Source organism: Dermacentor silvarum, chromosome 8 (assembly GCF_013339745.2).
Source record: "Dermacentor silvarum isolate Dsil-2018 chromosome 8, BIME_Dsil_1.4, whole genome shotgun sequence".
Classification (NCBI taxonomy): Eukaryota; Metazoa; Arthropoda; class Arachnida; order Ixodida; family Ixodidae; genus Dermacentor; species Dermacentor silvarum.
The window spans coordinates 34,647,670-34,664,670 of NC_051161.1; the positions used below are offsets into that span (position 1 = coordinate 34,647,670).

General features: G+C 46.0%; 2 protein-coding genes across 2 annotated transcripts; one reads left to right on the plus strand and one right to left on the minus strand.

Moving 5' to 3' along the window:
- The first annotated feature begins 878 nt into the window (after positions 1–878).
- LOC119462062 (cell adhesion molecule 3-like) lies at positions 879–8,393 on the plus strand. Its single transcript, XM_037723413.2, has 5 exons — positions 879–983; positions 1,615–1,809; positions 3,287–3,577; positions 5,327–5,605; positions 8,219–8,393. Exons 1-5 carry the CDS (start codon positions 941–943, stop codon positions 8,311–8,313), a joined length of 903 nt encoding a protein of 300 aa, XP_037579341.1. The 5' UTR covers positions 879–940; the 3' UTR covers positions 8,314–8,393.
- Positions 8,394–15,077: 6,684 nt separating this feature from the next.
- LOC125947519 (tetra-peptide repeat homeobox protein 1-like) lies at positions 15,078–16,746 on the minus strand. The gene is made up of 2 exons (XM_049672409.1): positions 16,521–16,746; positions 15,078–15,433 (listed from the first exon to the last, which is right to left on the minus strand). Exons 1-2 carry the CDS (start codon positions 16,738–16,740, stop codon positions 15,078–15,080), a joined length of 576 nt encoding a protein of 191 aa, XP_049528366.1. The 5' UTR covers positions 16,741–16,746.
- Between the last annotated feature and the right edge of the window lie 255 nt (positions 16,747–17,001).

Sequence of the window (17,001 nt, forward strand, 5' to 3'; positions counted from 1 at the left end):
ATCGTAGTACCTGTTGTTACCCTTGCGGTCCCATGTGTGACAAGGGTAGTTCAAGGGCGCGTTACTGGTCCCGGAGCCCAACACCCGGAGTCCGCAGGGGGTATGTGCCATTGAGTTTGGACCCTTTCTGCACTATCACCATGATCGGCCAACATTTTTGCACACGCACACAAAAATGTGCGGAAGCCTAGCCATAAACAGCTTCATTGTAAAAAAAACAAAAAAAAAAAAACAGACACTGTCATTACTGTTTACCAGAAGCGACGCATGTCCCCGAACGCGCAGCTCCTGGGCATGACCTCCGACAGTGGGTGGAAGCAAAGACTGCCAACATCACTACGCGCTGAAAAAGCTCGGAGGTGACGTAATGGGACTTACGTCATATCCGCCAACCAATATAGGTGCATGCGTCGTCTGCTGAGATACAATGTTTAAAGTGATCTATTTGGCAGCTCTGAACGTTTGCCAAATTTTCTTCAGTATTATACGCACACTACTGATTTTTTTAGTATACGTATTGGTATTGCTAATTTAGACAAACTGCAATGTGATTGCAGTTGACCTTTACCGGATCATCGTTGAAAGAGTGCCATTTGTCATCGCATGTGATCAGGAAAAAATAACTCAAGGCAAAAGGAACAACCGCGATTTTTTCTTTTTTCAAGCAGCACTTAAAAGCATAGCTTCTGCGCTCGCGGAGGAGCGTGCGAAAACCGCTACGGGAACGAGCGCGCTATCGTGTTTTTTGCTGACCATTGTTTAGAGTATAACTGCAAGCGTTCATCTTAGATAGTCACTTTGAGCGCGCAAGACAACTAATTGGTTTTCTGACAAGAAAAATTAACCAGATTCCTCGATTTCTTTAGTTTCAGGGTCAACAAACCAGCCAACCATCTTTGACGAGAAAGGACAGGAAGTTCACGGTATTGCAGGACCTTACATGGAGGGTGACTCCCTGATCTTGACCTGCGAAGCCAACAATGGTGAGTGTCCCACTGTACGATTCATGCCGTCTTTAACCTATGACTCGTCAATCTATAGGGTGGCGACAGGGACTATTGTACACTGCTAATCTCCTTCCACATAAGACCCACTAATAAGTAAGTGGACCATTTTTGCAAAGGTGTCCCATACAATAAGTGAAACCTATGTGTAACAAGATCAAGATGTTCCACTTAGTTGAACTTTTGTGGGACGAAATGGGGAGTGTTATACAGCCACCGTAGCCACAAGTTCCAACGATTGAACAGCCGACACCCAAGGTTACATAGGTTTCGCTTAGTAAGGGGTACATTTTGGAGCTTAGTTGAACCCATATTGAACGCGTTTAAGAGGGTAGTGTAGTTAACGCGAAATAGAAGATGGTGAAGATACAAAGAATGCCTCTGCAATTCAATATTACCCGAATAAATGCCATCTTTATCGAATGTAATGAATCACTTGTGTTGAAGGATATTGGAAGCGCATAGAAGAAATTTATTAAAGTGGGCGGATGGGTTTGGCCGAATAACGTTTTACACCTCGCTTTCCTTATACACTCATTATTCTCAGGCTCATGTGTATGTATCAGATGGCGCCCTTCACAGTTCACACGTATGGCCAATTCTTTTACAGATTTCCGGCTGACGTGGTATTGGAACTCGGCTCCGACAGTCGGCAAGGGTCATCGGGAGGCCAACAGCGTGTTCTCTCAGTCGAAGCTCACGCGACATAACTTGTCTCGGAGGGACCGAGACACCTATATTACATGCGTTGCCGCCAACGCCCTGGGTGCCACATTGAACACTACCATCAAGCTGGATCTCTGGAGTGAGTCGATCTCTTGTTAAAAATGACACCCCAGGGTGTTATTTTACTCAGGAAAGAAAATCTCGTTCTTTAGGTGAAGGTTACAGTTACGACCCAAGAGCACAGTGCAATGAATTTATGTCATTCATGTAAGCGAACCATTTTACTGCGACAGCAGTCAATAGCTCGAAAATGGTTTTGATCCGCTGGTACATCTTTCTGTTCGCTTTGACAAAGTCGTGCACCATCGTCGCGATTCCGATTTTGTCCTCGTCCTCTTGCCACCCGAACTGTTGTCACCCTGAGACTTACCCTTGATCAAATGGCGAAGAAAAACAAAACTTCCCGCGCCGCCACCAGTGGACGACGGAACTTACGGCGCTACAGCAATGTGCGATTGGCAATTGGAAACGAGAACTACCGAGCTACAACGCAACTTGCTCGCACGGCAGTTTGGACAGCTTTCTCACCGCGAGCGACGCAGAATCGGAGAGTGTTGGCGTCTGCGTTTGATTTTGAAGGCAAAAGAACTCAATATGGTGACGTAGGATAGCTAGTGTGCTATATGGTTTTTAGCAGCACGGCTTTCTTTCGGCGAATGAGTGATTCCCAGCGTTCCTCTTACAAATCCAGCATTACGCTGTCTTCGATGCCAATTAACCAAGTGTCAACGTCATGCCGCCGCTGTGGGATTCGTGTCATACCGTCGTCACCGCGTTGTCATTGTTGTCAAAGTTGAGATTGACATGCTTATGTCGCTTTGTCATCCTTCCATCGTCCTTGTCCCCCTATCATTCTTTTCGTGTCGTTGTCAAGTGACTGCTGTAGTCTTTGTCGTCGCATATAGAATTGGGAACCCCGTACAGCATTGTAAGAATTGCGGACATATTTTCGGACATTGTGGGAGTTAGGGAAGTAACTTACATCGTAGTAAATGAAAACAAAGCGCGCAGAACGACTAAAATGCAGATTTTTCTTTCGTAAACAGCAAGAATGGACTTCTTTTTTTTTTAGTATACAGAATACGCATATTCTCCAGGATATTGTTGCTAGAAAACAGGCCATAGTTAAGCGTAAAGCTTACTCATTCCGCAATGGAAACATTATGTCGTCCTTTTGTTGATATCTATGGCAAGCTGAAAGCGAATGGTGGCGGGTAACAGCACGAAAGAGCACACGCAGTATACAGAGTGTGGAAGTACTGCAGTAGTTACTTTCCTGCTATGTTCCTGGATATTTCTGTACATGTGAATGTGATGTAGTGTTATAGATTTTGACCAAAGCATTTTCTAACCCCAATTGCGGTACATTTAAAACATTCCTAAAAACACAGGCAGTTCTTTCAGCTTTCTGTAAGCACACACCGGATCGACGAACCCTTTAGTGCTCCCTGTGATTCCAGCATGCTCCATAAATCCAGGCCTTTGTTTTATTTGCGATAAGCGTGGGTTAAGTCCCAAAAGACAGCTCACGAAATGCATGCGTCCACTCGTTCTAGCGCCAGCTTCGTCAGTGCGTATCCGGGCTCGGCCTTTCAAGAATGGCATACCTGCCAGCGTAGAGTGCGAGGTGCTGGGTTCGAGACCCGCTCCCCTCGTCACGTGGTACGTCGGCGGTGAAGGCCCTCTGGACGCCACGTTCACCCACGTGCAAGACGACGCCGACGTTGCCACCAGCGTGCTGACGTTGACGATGTTCGCCAAGGACCGTGGCAAGACGATCACGTGCGTCGTCGCTCATCCGGTGACCAAGGACCGGCTGAATGCCAGCTTCGTTGTGGACGTCCACTGTGAGATTCTTATATGCTATCTGTATACCTGTGTCGTCGTAACTTTATCCGCACTCTAAATATGAGGCAATCTGTAAAACGTTTTCTCGGAATGCGCTTGGAAGGCAACAAAGAAATTTGAGCTACCACGTAGAATTAATAGAAAGAGTAGACTTTGCAACAAAGGCAGGCTAAAAGGCCATTCTGAGCAGGTTTGCGCTAGCCTGCTTCTCAGCGCATGAGAACAAATAAAAGAAAATAAACTAATAAAATATAATAGGGAGGCGAGGAGGAAGTGATCTTGCTTACACATCCCGCGGTTGAAAACGTGTGAAACTAACCTTTAGACATTGAGACAAGATGAAGGTTTACATTAATCTGGAGACTTGAAGCGATCGGCAGTGGTCGAACAAGGGATGTTTCAGACGTTTCGCAAACGTTTCGACAAGGAGACTCCTCTTAAACTCTTATTCGACCACTGTCGACAAGTTTTGAGACTGCGAGATTAGCATAATTCCCTCTATAAGCTGCAGCCTAAAACCAACCCCAGTCATCCCACGGTAATTTTCCGACAGTTTAACGTCATACCACACCCGCGACTCGCGATTTGGACGATTACGTTGAAGCAGCAGACATGCTTCTTCTCTGTAACTGGCTCCACTGACAAGCAGGTAAATGACTTAAGTACCCGGTCATTTATTAGGCAATGCGCATCGGTCTCGGCCTACTGAGTTCTAGTCAGGTTTATAAGTCATGTAGCATTTGGCAAGTTTCTTAGTTAGGTGAGTCCTGGTTTTCATGGCTAAATTGTCTACTGGCGACGTTCTTGTGTGGCACGTCTATCTTATTCATTACGCTTCACACACTTTCAATGTGTTGAGCATTTTTTTCGGAACTAACCGCGACTTCCTGTGAATGTCTAACAAGTTTTTGTATCTCGATACCGAAGATAGTGCAGTCAAACATAGCGACAAAGACCGCACGATGGTAGGCTACAACCGTGCGGTGGTGCTGGTAGTATCGGTGTACCGCTGGTACCACTGGTATCGCGCCGTACCGCACAGTGGCACGGTGGTAATAGAAGTGTTCTCACACACTTCCCTCGTTACACTTTGCCTTTTGAGACTATGCCATTGAGATGCTGCGCCTCTGGTCGAAGACGCTGTGCCCAGAGCTCCACGGGGTTGCACGGGGTTGCAGATGCCGCATGGGGTTCCAACTGGTCGTTGAGGAAGTGGTGCTCGCAATACGTAGGTTGGCTCTCGCGTACGCTTCGGGCACGGTGGTAAGGTGAGCTCCAGCCATAACACATAGTGCCCCCCCCCCCCCCCCCCCCCCCCAACATAGTGCCACAAATAACCACCTTCCAAAGCATGCTACACGCACTCTTGGGTAGCAACCGGAGTGTATTCTTCATAAACTTTTGTCACACCAAAGGCACGCCGTAGTGAGGCACTTCGGTATGATGTTGACCACCTGGGGCTCTTTAACGTGCACCTAAATCGAAGTACATGAGCGTTATTGCATTTTGCCACTATTGAAATGCAACCGCCGCGGTTGAGATCGAAACCACTACCTCGAGCTCAGCGGCGTAACTCCATAGCAACTGGGCTACGGCGGCGCGTTTGACAGACAGTTTAAGCAAAAGAGTGACAGTCAATGAATTACTACTTGTGGCGACAGACTGGTGCGAAAAGGAACCTTTAACCGCCTAATTGTGTTCACAGACGAGAGCGGCAGCTTTTCATTCACCCTTGCTTTGGATCGCAGACAAACCCTCGCTTCGACTGACTGTCAACGCCACGAAAATCGATTCCGGAGAGGACCTCTTCATGGAATGTGAAGTGGACGCCAACCCTCCGGCAAGGGAAGTGAGCTGGCATCTGAGTGGCCGGCTCTTCAGCATCAGTGAAGCGCCTGGAGTTCCGAGCGCTTCGATACCCTTCACCAGGGTGCACTTGGATCGGTCCGATTCGGGGAGTTACCAATGCCGCGCATGGAACAGTTGCGGCGCCTCAGTGAGCAACTTGGTTGCCGTCACTGTTACCGGTACGAGAAACGCTTCTTTTAACGCGATAGCGTTAAGGGCCCCGTGTCGCAGGAAATCCGGCGTCGGTGTTGACATTGGCGTCGGCTTCGGCGTCGGCGTTAAGCATCGGCGTCTGGCGGAAATAATCATGCCGAACCATATCATCCCGAAGCACCCCGACCGACCACACAGGCCCTCCGCGTGGCGCAAGGCGTTAGTGAACAAAAATGGAATTTCTCAAAACAAAATCCGTCAGAAAAATCGTAAAGTACGACTTGACCACAGCCTGCAGGCGTGATAGCGTCGGTGTTAATTTGAATATACGAGAAAAAATCCTGATAAGCAGCCAGGGATCTTTCAATCATATTGCGTTCCAGTCTTAAAGGCGATGCTTAAGCGCCCTCCAATTCTGATGGTGTTCCGCTGTGCTTTGGTTGTAGGCAACATTGAGGGGAATGTTGAAAATCAAGCCTTTTTAAATTTTTTACACGCGCGCCTCGGGGCAACAGCAAACACTTAATAAACTAATAAAAAGGTCCTAGGGCCTTCACGTTTTGATATAAGACGGCTTAAATTGCTCCTGTAAAAATGTCGCCCCAGCAATGCATTTGTGTTTAAAAGTGAAGCCGACTTTAAGGGGATCAGTGTAAGCTTGGTCTTTGTAAGCTGGCTTTCGCACGTTGTGTGTTGCAGTGAAGCCGACTCTTAAAGAAAAATGTGATCCGAACGAAGCCCGATAATGCTATCGCGTTCCACTTTTAAAGGCGAAGCTTAAGCGTCGTCCAATTTTTTTATTAGCGTGGCAGACACGTTTGACATTGCTAGAAGAAAGTCTCAGGCTGGAATTCTTTAACGAAAAAGCAAATGCACGATTAATTTGATGCACGGGAGCTCTGATGCACTTTTCTGTGCATCGTAACCTTCATGCTACATCTCTAGGAGCCGTATTTACTAACTGGAAGGATGACAGCAGAGAAACAATAGCACTCACAACTCACTTTGTTAGCATAACTGAGAAGCCTTCCAATAATTATTTTTCAAACATGCATGACGGAATATGGTATCAATTGTGACAGCAGAACAAAAATTAAGCAAAAAATGGCTAGATAGTTGGGATGGCGGCAAGAAACATGAAGGTAAAAAGAAAACATATAAAAGAAACCACACGCCATGCGCACAATGGAGCGCCCAACTACAGCGTCCTTCATAGTCGCACACTCCAGCAGTCTCTAGGACGTGCATAATTCTTTTATTTTACTAGCAATAGAGGCTTGTTACTAGGGTACCAAGATCATTTCTTCCGCGAGGAGAGTGCTTCGGCTGACATACTCTGATATGATGTGCAGCGGAAACAAGGCACACAAGACGACCTCGGGAATACGAATGCATGGCGCCACTAACAACTAGTGGTTTATCGCACGCAGTCAATACATATACTATGAGGAAGCAAGAATGGCAAAAACGACAGGTCATAGATTGCATCCCAGTAAAACCACCTGTTACAGGCCGCTACCCAGAACGAAACAGGTTTCGCTGGAATGTAATCTACATGTGTTGTTATATATATATATATATATATATATATATATATATATATATATAGAAATACAAAAGAAACTAATAATAAACTATTTATAATAACAAAGTTTTTAGTAGCGCTGCGTATTGGTATTCTCTGTCACTTTGCGTGCCCCGTTTGTGTTACAGATTACATAATATAATGCCACCTAGCCCATCAGTTTGTCCTTACTTTTATGCCTAGCAGGCCGACTAGCGGTCACATTATGACTCCTGCGGTAGTATGAGGCCAATATATTCTGAACAAAGTACCCTTATCTTCAATTTTATACGTGTTGTGAAGCAAGTAGCGACCTCTCATTGCATAGGAAGAATAAAATTCGCGACGCAGGCAAAGACGAGAGGTCAAGGGACACGGACTAGCGCTGGCTTTCCGATCCGAGTATTCGGAGTTGAAACTCCGATAAACTGAACTGTAATCCTTCGAGAGATTAAAATAATAGGTAGAAGCAAGAATGGGACTGCTTGAGAACTGACGGAAGCCTTCTGTATAGCAGCATGCCTGACCCACACGTCGATTGCTCTGCTTGAAAACGAGAAAATGTTCTTGCGCGGCCTGTTCTAGTAGCGTTCTTGTTTTGTTTTGCGGCTGCGCGCTACCTTAATGCGCATGCGCTAGTATGTGCATATATTGACGAGTTTTCCGAAAATAAATTTAGTTGAAAGTTTGCGCTAGTCCGTGTCTCTTGACCTCTCGTACTTGTCTGCGTTGCACATTTTATTCTTCCTAAGCATTATGAACGCACTCACCCAGCAAAAAGTTTAATTGAACTCTAATTGCATGGAGCAAACGAGCATCCCTAACTTAGACTACAAGGATTACATCAGGTGAAGTGTCTTATATCAGGAAAAAACAACCCTCTTTTATAACGTGGCGGATAATGTCGCAAACCTTCGGAATAAATAAAAATAGAAAAAGGACAGTAAAACATATATTAGAAGAGCTACTGTGCTTGCATTGTCATAGCTCTACATAGCTGTGAAAGGATGCTCAAACGCTATGCTAAAGCAGATACTTACATATGCGACATTTACTATTATCTTTTTTTTTTCAGGCGCGGATGGCTTGTCGACGCTACTCACGGCTGACTTTCAAGTGATCGCATTATCTGCTCTTGCATCGATAACATCGCAAGTCAGGAGATTTTGATGGAATTAACCATCAAAGACGGTGTTTCACTTATTTTTTTTTTCAAAGCACTGGTTCCAGTTACGCCACAATAAAGAGTAGAGAAAGGACAAACTAAATAGCAACACCAATTCTTAATGAATCCGGTGGTTCGTAGAATCACGAATTAATATATAATAAGAGAATCAAACTTCAATGCGCATTCATAGAAAGAAGCCACACAGCCCGCTTGCAATGCGATTATAGAGAGTTAAGCAGACAGAGATGAACAAAACGAACCATAAACACAGAGGTTCGTATAAGCAAGAACTAGTGCATAATAGGAGAATCCAACTTCAAAGTGTGCATATAAAAGAAGTCAAACAGCCCTCTTGTAATCCGACCTAAACGCTTTATTGCACTAAGAGAAAAAAAAAGCGAAAGAGAAAGCTTGTTCTGAAAAGTAAAGACGAGTAAATGTCGCGATTCAAGTTGTTTGAGACTCGTCAACGAGCAATAAGTGGCAGTCGTCCAAGTCCCTCTAAATCACATAATTCCGACCGTCATTTTTGCTGTACGAAAGTTGATCCCGTCTTCCACCGGATTCCCGCATCATCCTGTAGAAGAAGATCCTCCCATCATCCCTCGTGGGAAGTTGCGGCAACGAAAAACTTAGAGTGACATTAATGCGTCGTTTACGGGTTGTCAGGTTCCAGAACTTCGAGAGCGACGGGTATTCTGTAGAAATCCAATCGGCGTATACAGAGTCGGGAAAAGGAGGAGGCCCGTCCCCGTCTGGCCATGAGATCCGAGAACTATTCGTGCGTTCGCGATGAACATAATCACTCGGGAATCCGTCAACTACTGTCTGGGTCCGAGCTTTGGCTGTCTCAGAATTCGATCTTGTCATTTCGGTAGAACCGAGAGCTGCTAAGGTAGGTCTCATGAACGAGTTCGTTGATAAATGTGTCGACAACGATGATATCGCTTCTGAGTATCTGTGTGTCGTGTTGGATTCGACGTTGGCGCTTTCGGTACCGTTGATGAGCGTCCTATCGACAAAGGCGTCCGTGTTACCGTCGCTGTCCAAGCCAAGAAACAGTGGCAAGTCGAATTGTCGGCTGTCCGCCGTATTTAGACTTAGATTCCCAGTATAACTTGTCCTAATGTGTAAACTTGTACAGTTTCGAAGTAGTACGCGCTCGTTGAAATAAGGAAGCAAACGATGCGTCGATCGCCTCTTCGATGCCGTCGCCTGAGCGCCGGGTGTTAAACCAACGCCCAGTAGCCAATCCAAGGCAAGCCCAGCAGTGTTAAGTGGTCCCTCTGGAGAAGGCAATTCGAAATCTCGAAGACTATCGCCGACACCGACTTCGCCGAAGGTTTCTGTGACGTCGAAGAACGGGTTCATCGTTGTACCGCCATCTATGGTGACTCGTTCAGACGAGTTTGTGTCATTCGAGTCAGCAGGGCTTGATGTGATCGCCGATCCCCGAAATCCCAGACCGCCAATTCCTGAAAAACGAAACAGAAATTAGTTTTCTAAAGAAGCTAGTGTTGAGCTTCTCGTTCTTTTTTCTAAAAAGGAAAGTTTAACTTGAGCCCAACTCTGATTCCGTAATGCAACATTATGTAAAACACTCGAATGCTGTTATCAGGCCAGATAGAGTACTCAAAAGAAGTCATATGTTATGCAGTAGAATGTGTGCTTTCTTGCTTTCTTTAGATTTTCGTGCTCGTACTGATTCTCGGTTTCCCAGTACCCACAGAAAAAAAAATGATTGCGTCGGCTAGAGCACAGGTGTTCTAGCCCGTGCTGAAGATACGGAAATATACATAATGTATGTATGTATGTATGTATGTATGTATGTATGTATGTATGTATGTATGTATGTATGTATGTATGTATGTATGTATGTATGTATGTATGTATGTATGTATGTATGTATGTATGCATGCATGCATGTATGTATGTATGTATGTATGCGTGTATGTATGCATGTATGTATGTATGTATGTATGTATGTATGTATGTAAAGTCAATGAATACTACGCAAGATAATTAGCTGAGTAGATTTATCATTACATAGATAAGTAACTCATTACATCAAAGTTACTTGCGTCATATGCTCCTAGACATCAAGTACAAGTACAACATTACTAATAAGACTGACTAGCTTTCCGAAAAAGTTGTTTTGGGAAAATCAAACGGCGAATCCTGCTCTTCTTATTGGCAAAGTTACATCGAATATCAGTGGTAAAGAGATGAGATAAATTTTTCTGTAGACGTGAAATGGGGCTTTCAAACGCGGTCTCGCCTGCGGCAGTATTGGCGCCCACGCTGCGGCGCATCTCAAGTCCTGCCGGGGCTGATTTACAAAGTTACAAGCAAAACGGCTAAAACGAGACAGTGATTTGTCCTTTAAGGGCCGCTAAACCCCTCTGAGCTTGAAGTAGAGCAAGCGGTTTCCCTCTAGTCTTTGTGCTCTTCCGACGGGCGCGCTCTCCTCTCCGCAGCATACTTCTCTAGGGAACACGTGAACACTACATCAGTACCGAATGTCCCGTTGGCTTTTGTTCTTGGAAAACGCCATCAACTTCCACTTATCAGGGCTCTGGGCGTTTCGTTCGCACGCTGTGTCCGCCGCACGCGGGGTGCAAACACGCTACACAAAGGAAATCACTCGATTGCACACGACAGGCAAGCGAGATGACGAGAAAGAGTGGGCGTTATGTCTGCATACTGAAGTCGTTCAGAAGACAGACCGGAACTGATGTTCCTTGGGCATGGACCAAACGACGGCTTTTACCATGTTGACGCCACGCACATTTTCCTGTTCACGTCGTCAAGATGTGACAAGAAGGGACCGGAAATGCTCGGAGAGGAATGCATGATTGCCTTTTTCTTCAATTATATGTGAGGTGGTTTGGGGACCTTTAAGCCAATAAATCATGATTTCCGCATGCGGATTCGCAATGAAGCACATTCAGGCCTGAATTCTACGCCTGGTGTTTCGAAGCATAGACACACTCGTGGTGGAAATTTAGAAAATGAACCAGATATCTGCAGCCTCGGAACAAAAGGCATTATAATGGGTGTGAGAGCTGCTGGTTTCATCGATTACCTTAGGTCGGCGAGGAAAGCAGAATTTTCAGGAAGGCGGGTATTTGGACACGACAAGGATCTCAACTGCCACTGCATTGCGACTGCTCTTCTATCTAGCTTAGAAACCTGCAGCGAACAAATATATACTGCTCGTAAACTACTGAAAAAGAGGCTGCAGGCTCCTTCTGCAGCCGTTCAATGCTTCCAACGCTGCTTTTGTGTATGCTCAGTTTGTTGTTTTGGAAAGAAAGCAAGTGGAACATCCTAAGGTCCTGGTCGAGTGGCAAGTAAAGGGCACCTGGCTCTTTCCCACAAGTAAATTACAAGTAAGTTACTTCATGAATAAAAGTCACCACCAAAAAGTAATAAGTTGCAGCGTCAAGGTCCCAAATTTAGGTTTATGTTACCATGTTAGTCACAAAAGTAATTAATTTACTGTAACTTGAATACTCTGGTCAAGTTACGTGCAAGCCTCTATCAGGTAACCGCAGTAGTAGTCCTGAGGAAATATTCTTTTAAATGAACTGAGGTTGCAGAGACTGATGGTTACAAAATTTCTTTTTAGGGTCTCAAGCAGTTTTAAAAAGATGGATATCAAATAACAGAGAAACTCCGTTTTGAGATGTTCTGAGCTTTGCAGCAAGATTGCAGCTCTGTAAGCAAATTTTGTTCTGACTTCCTGGCAGAAATCTGTGTATTGTGCAGTAAGGTATTAATAACGTTGCCTGGAAGGCTCCGAAGAGCTCTTGTGTTAAAGAAAATCAGGGAAAAGTTAGACAGAAAAATGATAGATCCCAATGGGAAAGGGAGGAGCCTGCGCACCACGCTGCCTACCCTTCCTTCTGAAAAACAAAAAAGGACACACACACAGATGTGTTGACATCAAGCAGCTAGAATTGGGTGTATCTGAATGTAATTTCACTTTCTGTCGTTTCTAAGCGCTGCGTACACAAGCGAGTCAAAGTACAACCGCATCCGTCTGTATATAGACAATGATAAACAAGGGAGCACATAGCCATGACTTTGGTAAGTTTAAGTGCCAAAAGCTGGCGCACCTTTAAAGCCCTGAAACAGAGTAGGTGCCAGGGCCAAGACAACCATGAACACGAGGAAGGCAATGAAGAGGGCGTAGCAGGCGTAGACGAGGTAGCACGGACGGCTCGCAATCTCAGTCGCATCATCGGAGTTCGGCAAGTGATCTCCAAGCGCGGTCGTACTGCGATTCAGAAATTATACCTGCGTTGATAACGCTTCTTGCAGTGCACTTTTCGCTCTGCCAGTAACTGTCTAACCTTTTTTTCACGGCGCTGACTGATACACGGCGAAGCTCTACATCACGACATTACACGAAGCAACTTTCACAGCGCGACTGATTTAAAGTGAGAACGCGGGGTATTATAAATTGAAGTTTTACGCCTGAAATACATGTCTATGCAGCGGGTCGTAGTTTGATCATTAGTAGTAAGAGATTCTGAACCCCGAAACTTCAGCGCAAGTGGCACAAAACTGGCCGCGGTAGGGAGGCCACCTTTACTGAACTTTTCCTTGTGGCGTCCAGAAGTGGTAGACGTTGTGGCGTGCGGGTGGAATAACTGCGATGAGCATTCTCAGCCTACTTCCCCCAACCACAGATTGCAAATAAAGGGGTCCTGAGCGAAACGGTGTGTCTCCACGTTCCTTTAATGTTAATCGCATTAACGCCGGCAGTCATCTTGAGATGTGTTGTGTCGTAACTCATTTTTTTTTTTTGTCAGCGGCGTCAGGAAAAAAAAAAACGATTTTACATCAGAAAAAATATTTCAAAGCGAACAGCTTGGATTTTTCACCCATTTTCCTGTTTGTCGGTGGATGAACGCCTTTGCAAGCTGATACAAAGGCGCTGATGAAAAAGGCACGTGCTCTCACCCAATCGAGTTGCTGGGCTAGTTGGTAGCAGTTTTAACACCACATACGGGGTAATCAATTTTAAATTTTACGGAATTAAAAAAGAGAGAAAAAGAGCCTGTGACAGTTACCATAGTCCTTGCCCTTAAGCTCGACTATTCAAGAGGCGGGCATCGCTAGCACGAGAAATGGAAACATATTTAACTAATTAACAAACATTAAATAATTAATTTCTGAATTAATTACTTTATGACACATATTGCAATTTACGAATTGTAGACCGTGAGTTTGCAAGACGTATTCACTTGAAATTAATTTGCAGTACGACACCTGCTTTGGGATATTATTATTTCTCCAAGTGTGGGGCGAAATACATGGGGGTTTCAATTAATACTTTAGTGCTTCGATGTATAAAAGAGCGTTTTCCTAAAAAAGAGTACGCGGAACAACAGCGCATTTTTACGGCGAGTTTGATGGCGCATATCTGAAAACTGGTGTTATTCTTGAAATTCATTCCAAGTGGATGAGCCTTGCAAACCCACCGGCAGCAATTCGTAAATTGCAATATGTGCCTTAAAGTAATTGAGAAGTTAATCAGTAGGTTTTGTTAATTACTTGCATATTTTCATCGCAACAGACATACACCTTTGAGCGCATCATTCCTTTAATGAAGAAGTTGGAGTTCTAGAAACGTTTCGTCATCCGATTACATTCAAAATCATTTGTCGATAGTTTCTGCGTGATTTAATAAAATTTCCAAGTGCTACATTTTCAAACAAAACGCATTGGAGCTCAAGAACTGCAGTAGTCTACGGGAACATATACTCAGAACATGTTTCTGGAGAGAACGAATTGAAGGCATTCGGGAATACCCTACTGTTTACCCTCGTCGGCATGCCTCGTAGCAATATTTACGGAGAAGTGATTAAGGACACCGAGCGAGTGCGAGATTTCAGCGTAATCTATCTTTCGCGCCCTTGAAGTTAACGTACAATGCAGCGTATTAGCAAGAGGACATCTCTTTGTCGAAACGACGGTCAAAAAGTTGGCTCCAGCAGAAGGCCTGCCCTGTTCACCCATTCTTGATCGCTTTAACTCTGCATCTCTCCGTGCACCCTTTGTACACTAGCTACAAAATCGCACATCTCACCGGTCCCCTGATCACACAGATGCACTAAGAAACATTAACGCTTGGCTGTGCACTACACACATGGTTACGAACTCTGTGTTTGCATGACAGGCAAACGTTCACCCTTACCTCGGAAATGACAGACTTAAAGCGGGGGCGTTGGAGTCGGGCCCTTTACCCTGGGTCGTTCCCTCCGGTGTCGCCTGAGACTTGGGCCCATCGGGGCCATCGACCGTCTTAACTTGCTGCCCTTCCTGCTTCTCTGTTCCTTTCTTTACTGCTTCTTTCTTTTCCTTCCCTTTCTCTTTTTCTCGCTTCTGTTCTTTGTCTTCCTCATCGGCTTCAGTTGCCTCCTCTTCTTCCTTACCTGCTTCCTCCGATTTCTTGCTGCTTCCTTTTGGCTTCTTGCCGCCTTTCTTTGTTTTTCCGGAAGCTTTGGCGGGTTTCTTGAGACCAACTGCATCAGCACCCTGGTCTTGTTGTTGCGCTAGCATCGCCTGTAGAGCGGCTATCCTGTCTGGGAGGCCGCTTTGGACAACAACCTGAGGCAAGATAGGAGGAGCCGGGGCCGGCTCAGGTGGTTGCGGAGGTAGTGCCCTTGCGCGTCGTGCTCGAGGTGAGGGCGGAGACAGCAATAAACGCATTTGCTGCATCATCATCGTAACGGCGGCCGCCTCCGCCAAGGGACTAACGGGTGACTGTTGCTGAGGCGGAGGAGTGTGCTGGTGGCAACACGGGTGCCGAGTACGGGTGGGCTTGCTGAGCAGCCGGAGGGGACGTGCCAGCCAAAATAACTGGGCCCTGGCCGCCGCCACCGCCGCCTGTCGATGGCATAGGGAGGGGCATCGGCATAGGAATCGGCATTGGGATGACGCTGGTTTTCGAGCCGCCTCCGACCGTCCCTCCACCTATTGGCACTGTGACGATACGCGGCTGCGAGCCAGCGCCCTGTGAAGTAACAGCTCCGGGCGCCACAGTCTGAGCTGTTGAATACGTCATCGGCGGCCCCATTGTCACTTGTTGGGGGTGCGTGGAAGCGGTGCCTGCGGGAAACAAGAAGTGGCGGTGCCGCAATATTTTAGCACAGGGTGATGCGACACATATAGCAATGAGGGGACACATCACCATGCTCCGCGGTAGTTGTGCATGCGCACATACGCGTGATCGGTGCTGATATAGTTAATAGTTGGGCTTTTGTTGTCTTAAAGCTGCACAGCGCACAATGGATAATGAGGTACGATGATAGGGGGCGTGGGAGACGGCTCTGGAATAAAGTCCCTATATAAGAAAAGTACCGCCATCTACTCTTTCCTCCGCCGCCTCCTCTCCCAAAGCGCTTGCTTTTTTCTTTACTTTTTGCTTGCGAAAGCCAATTCGACGGTGGCGCACCTAGAAAGTCCACGATGAAGCTTTCAGGCCGGGCGCGCGCCGCCGCCGCCGGCGGCGACTGCGGCTGCGCAGAGGACTTTCAACATGGCTCCGAGGCGGAAAAAAAGAAAATATAAAGAAGTGAAAACCGCGCGCTATCATCGTTCAATCGGAGATACAGGAGAGAGGGAAGCGGCGTTTATCAAAGGATGGCGGTACTTTTCTTATATAGGTACTTTACTCTGGAATAATGTTGACCACCTGTCAGCTGTGGTTTACCTTACGTTTGAAACCCTGTATGCGGACTTTTTTGCACTCATATGAGGTTTGAGAATGAAACAAAGAAAGAAGGAAAGAAAGTTATTGTACAGTTAGATGTATATATATATATATATATATATATATATATATATATATATATATATATATATATTTGGTAAAGAACCCCAGATGGTCAGAATATTCCACAAGCTTCCTACAAAGAGTCCCTCACTTTGCTTGAATAAGACTGCCTCTGCGTGAGAAGGCGATTTCCGTCAATTCTGCAACATGTAGGCACGTTACATACGCTGTTATTCATGCGAATTTCAGATCACAAGTTGACATCACTAAAGCGGCCCAACATTTACGTTAATGCGAAATTCACGAACCCAGGTTAATACATTGAATAAGGTTGCCCGATGGGCGGAAACATTCTGAGTAGTTTCAAACTTGGAGACAGGAATGCACTAAGAAGCAATATATTACAGGAATCGCCTTTACCTGGCACTGCCTGTGTCATCATCGGTATCATAGACGCTCCTGGCACCGTAGGCATTCCTGGAACCATGCCCGGGTAGGGGAATGGCATCATACCAGGCATCATACCAGGCACCATACCAGAAGTCATTCCAGGAGTCATGCCGGGCATCACACCGGGCATCATACCGGGCATCATGCTAGGCATTATACCGGGCATCATACCGGGCATCACGCCAGGCATCCTGCCAGACATAATTCCAGGCATCCTCCCGGGCATCCTCCCGGGCATCATTCCACGTATCATCCCCGGCATTATACCGGTCATTACGTCAGGCCTCGTCCAAGGCGTTATTCCTGGTGTCCCGGAATATCCAGGCGGCATGAGTGGTTCTTCCGGAAAAGGCATTTCCCGCATGTAAGATGCAGGAGTCATCTTCCTTCTCTGTGGCTGTGGAAACCTTGGCCCTGAGGGCAAATGGCGTTGGGAAGCCATTTTCTGCCT

Bases quoted from the DNA above. Each gene is read 5' to 3' on its own strand.
- LOC119462062 (XM_037723413.2), top strand. From the start codon at position 941: ATGGAGGGTGACTCCCTGATCTTGACCTGCGAAGCCAACAATG. The intron at 1,810-3,286 runs GTGAGTCGATCT...CACTCGTTCTAG, and splicing joins CATCAAGCTGGATCTCTGGA to CGCCAGCTTCGTCAGTGCGT. The intron at 3,578-5,326 runs GTGAGATTCTTA...TTTGGATCGCAG, and splicing joins CTTCGTTGTGGACGTCCACT to ACAAACCCTCGCTTCGACTG.
- LOC125947519 (XM_049672409.1), bottom strand. From the start codon at position 16,740: ATGCCTGGCGTGATGCCCGGTATGATGCCCGGTATAATGCCTAGCATG. The intron at 15,434-16,520 runs GTAAAGGCGATT...TGTTTCCCGCAG, and splicing joins GATGACACAGGCAGTGCCAG to GCACCGCTTCCACGCACCCC.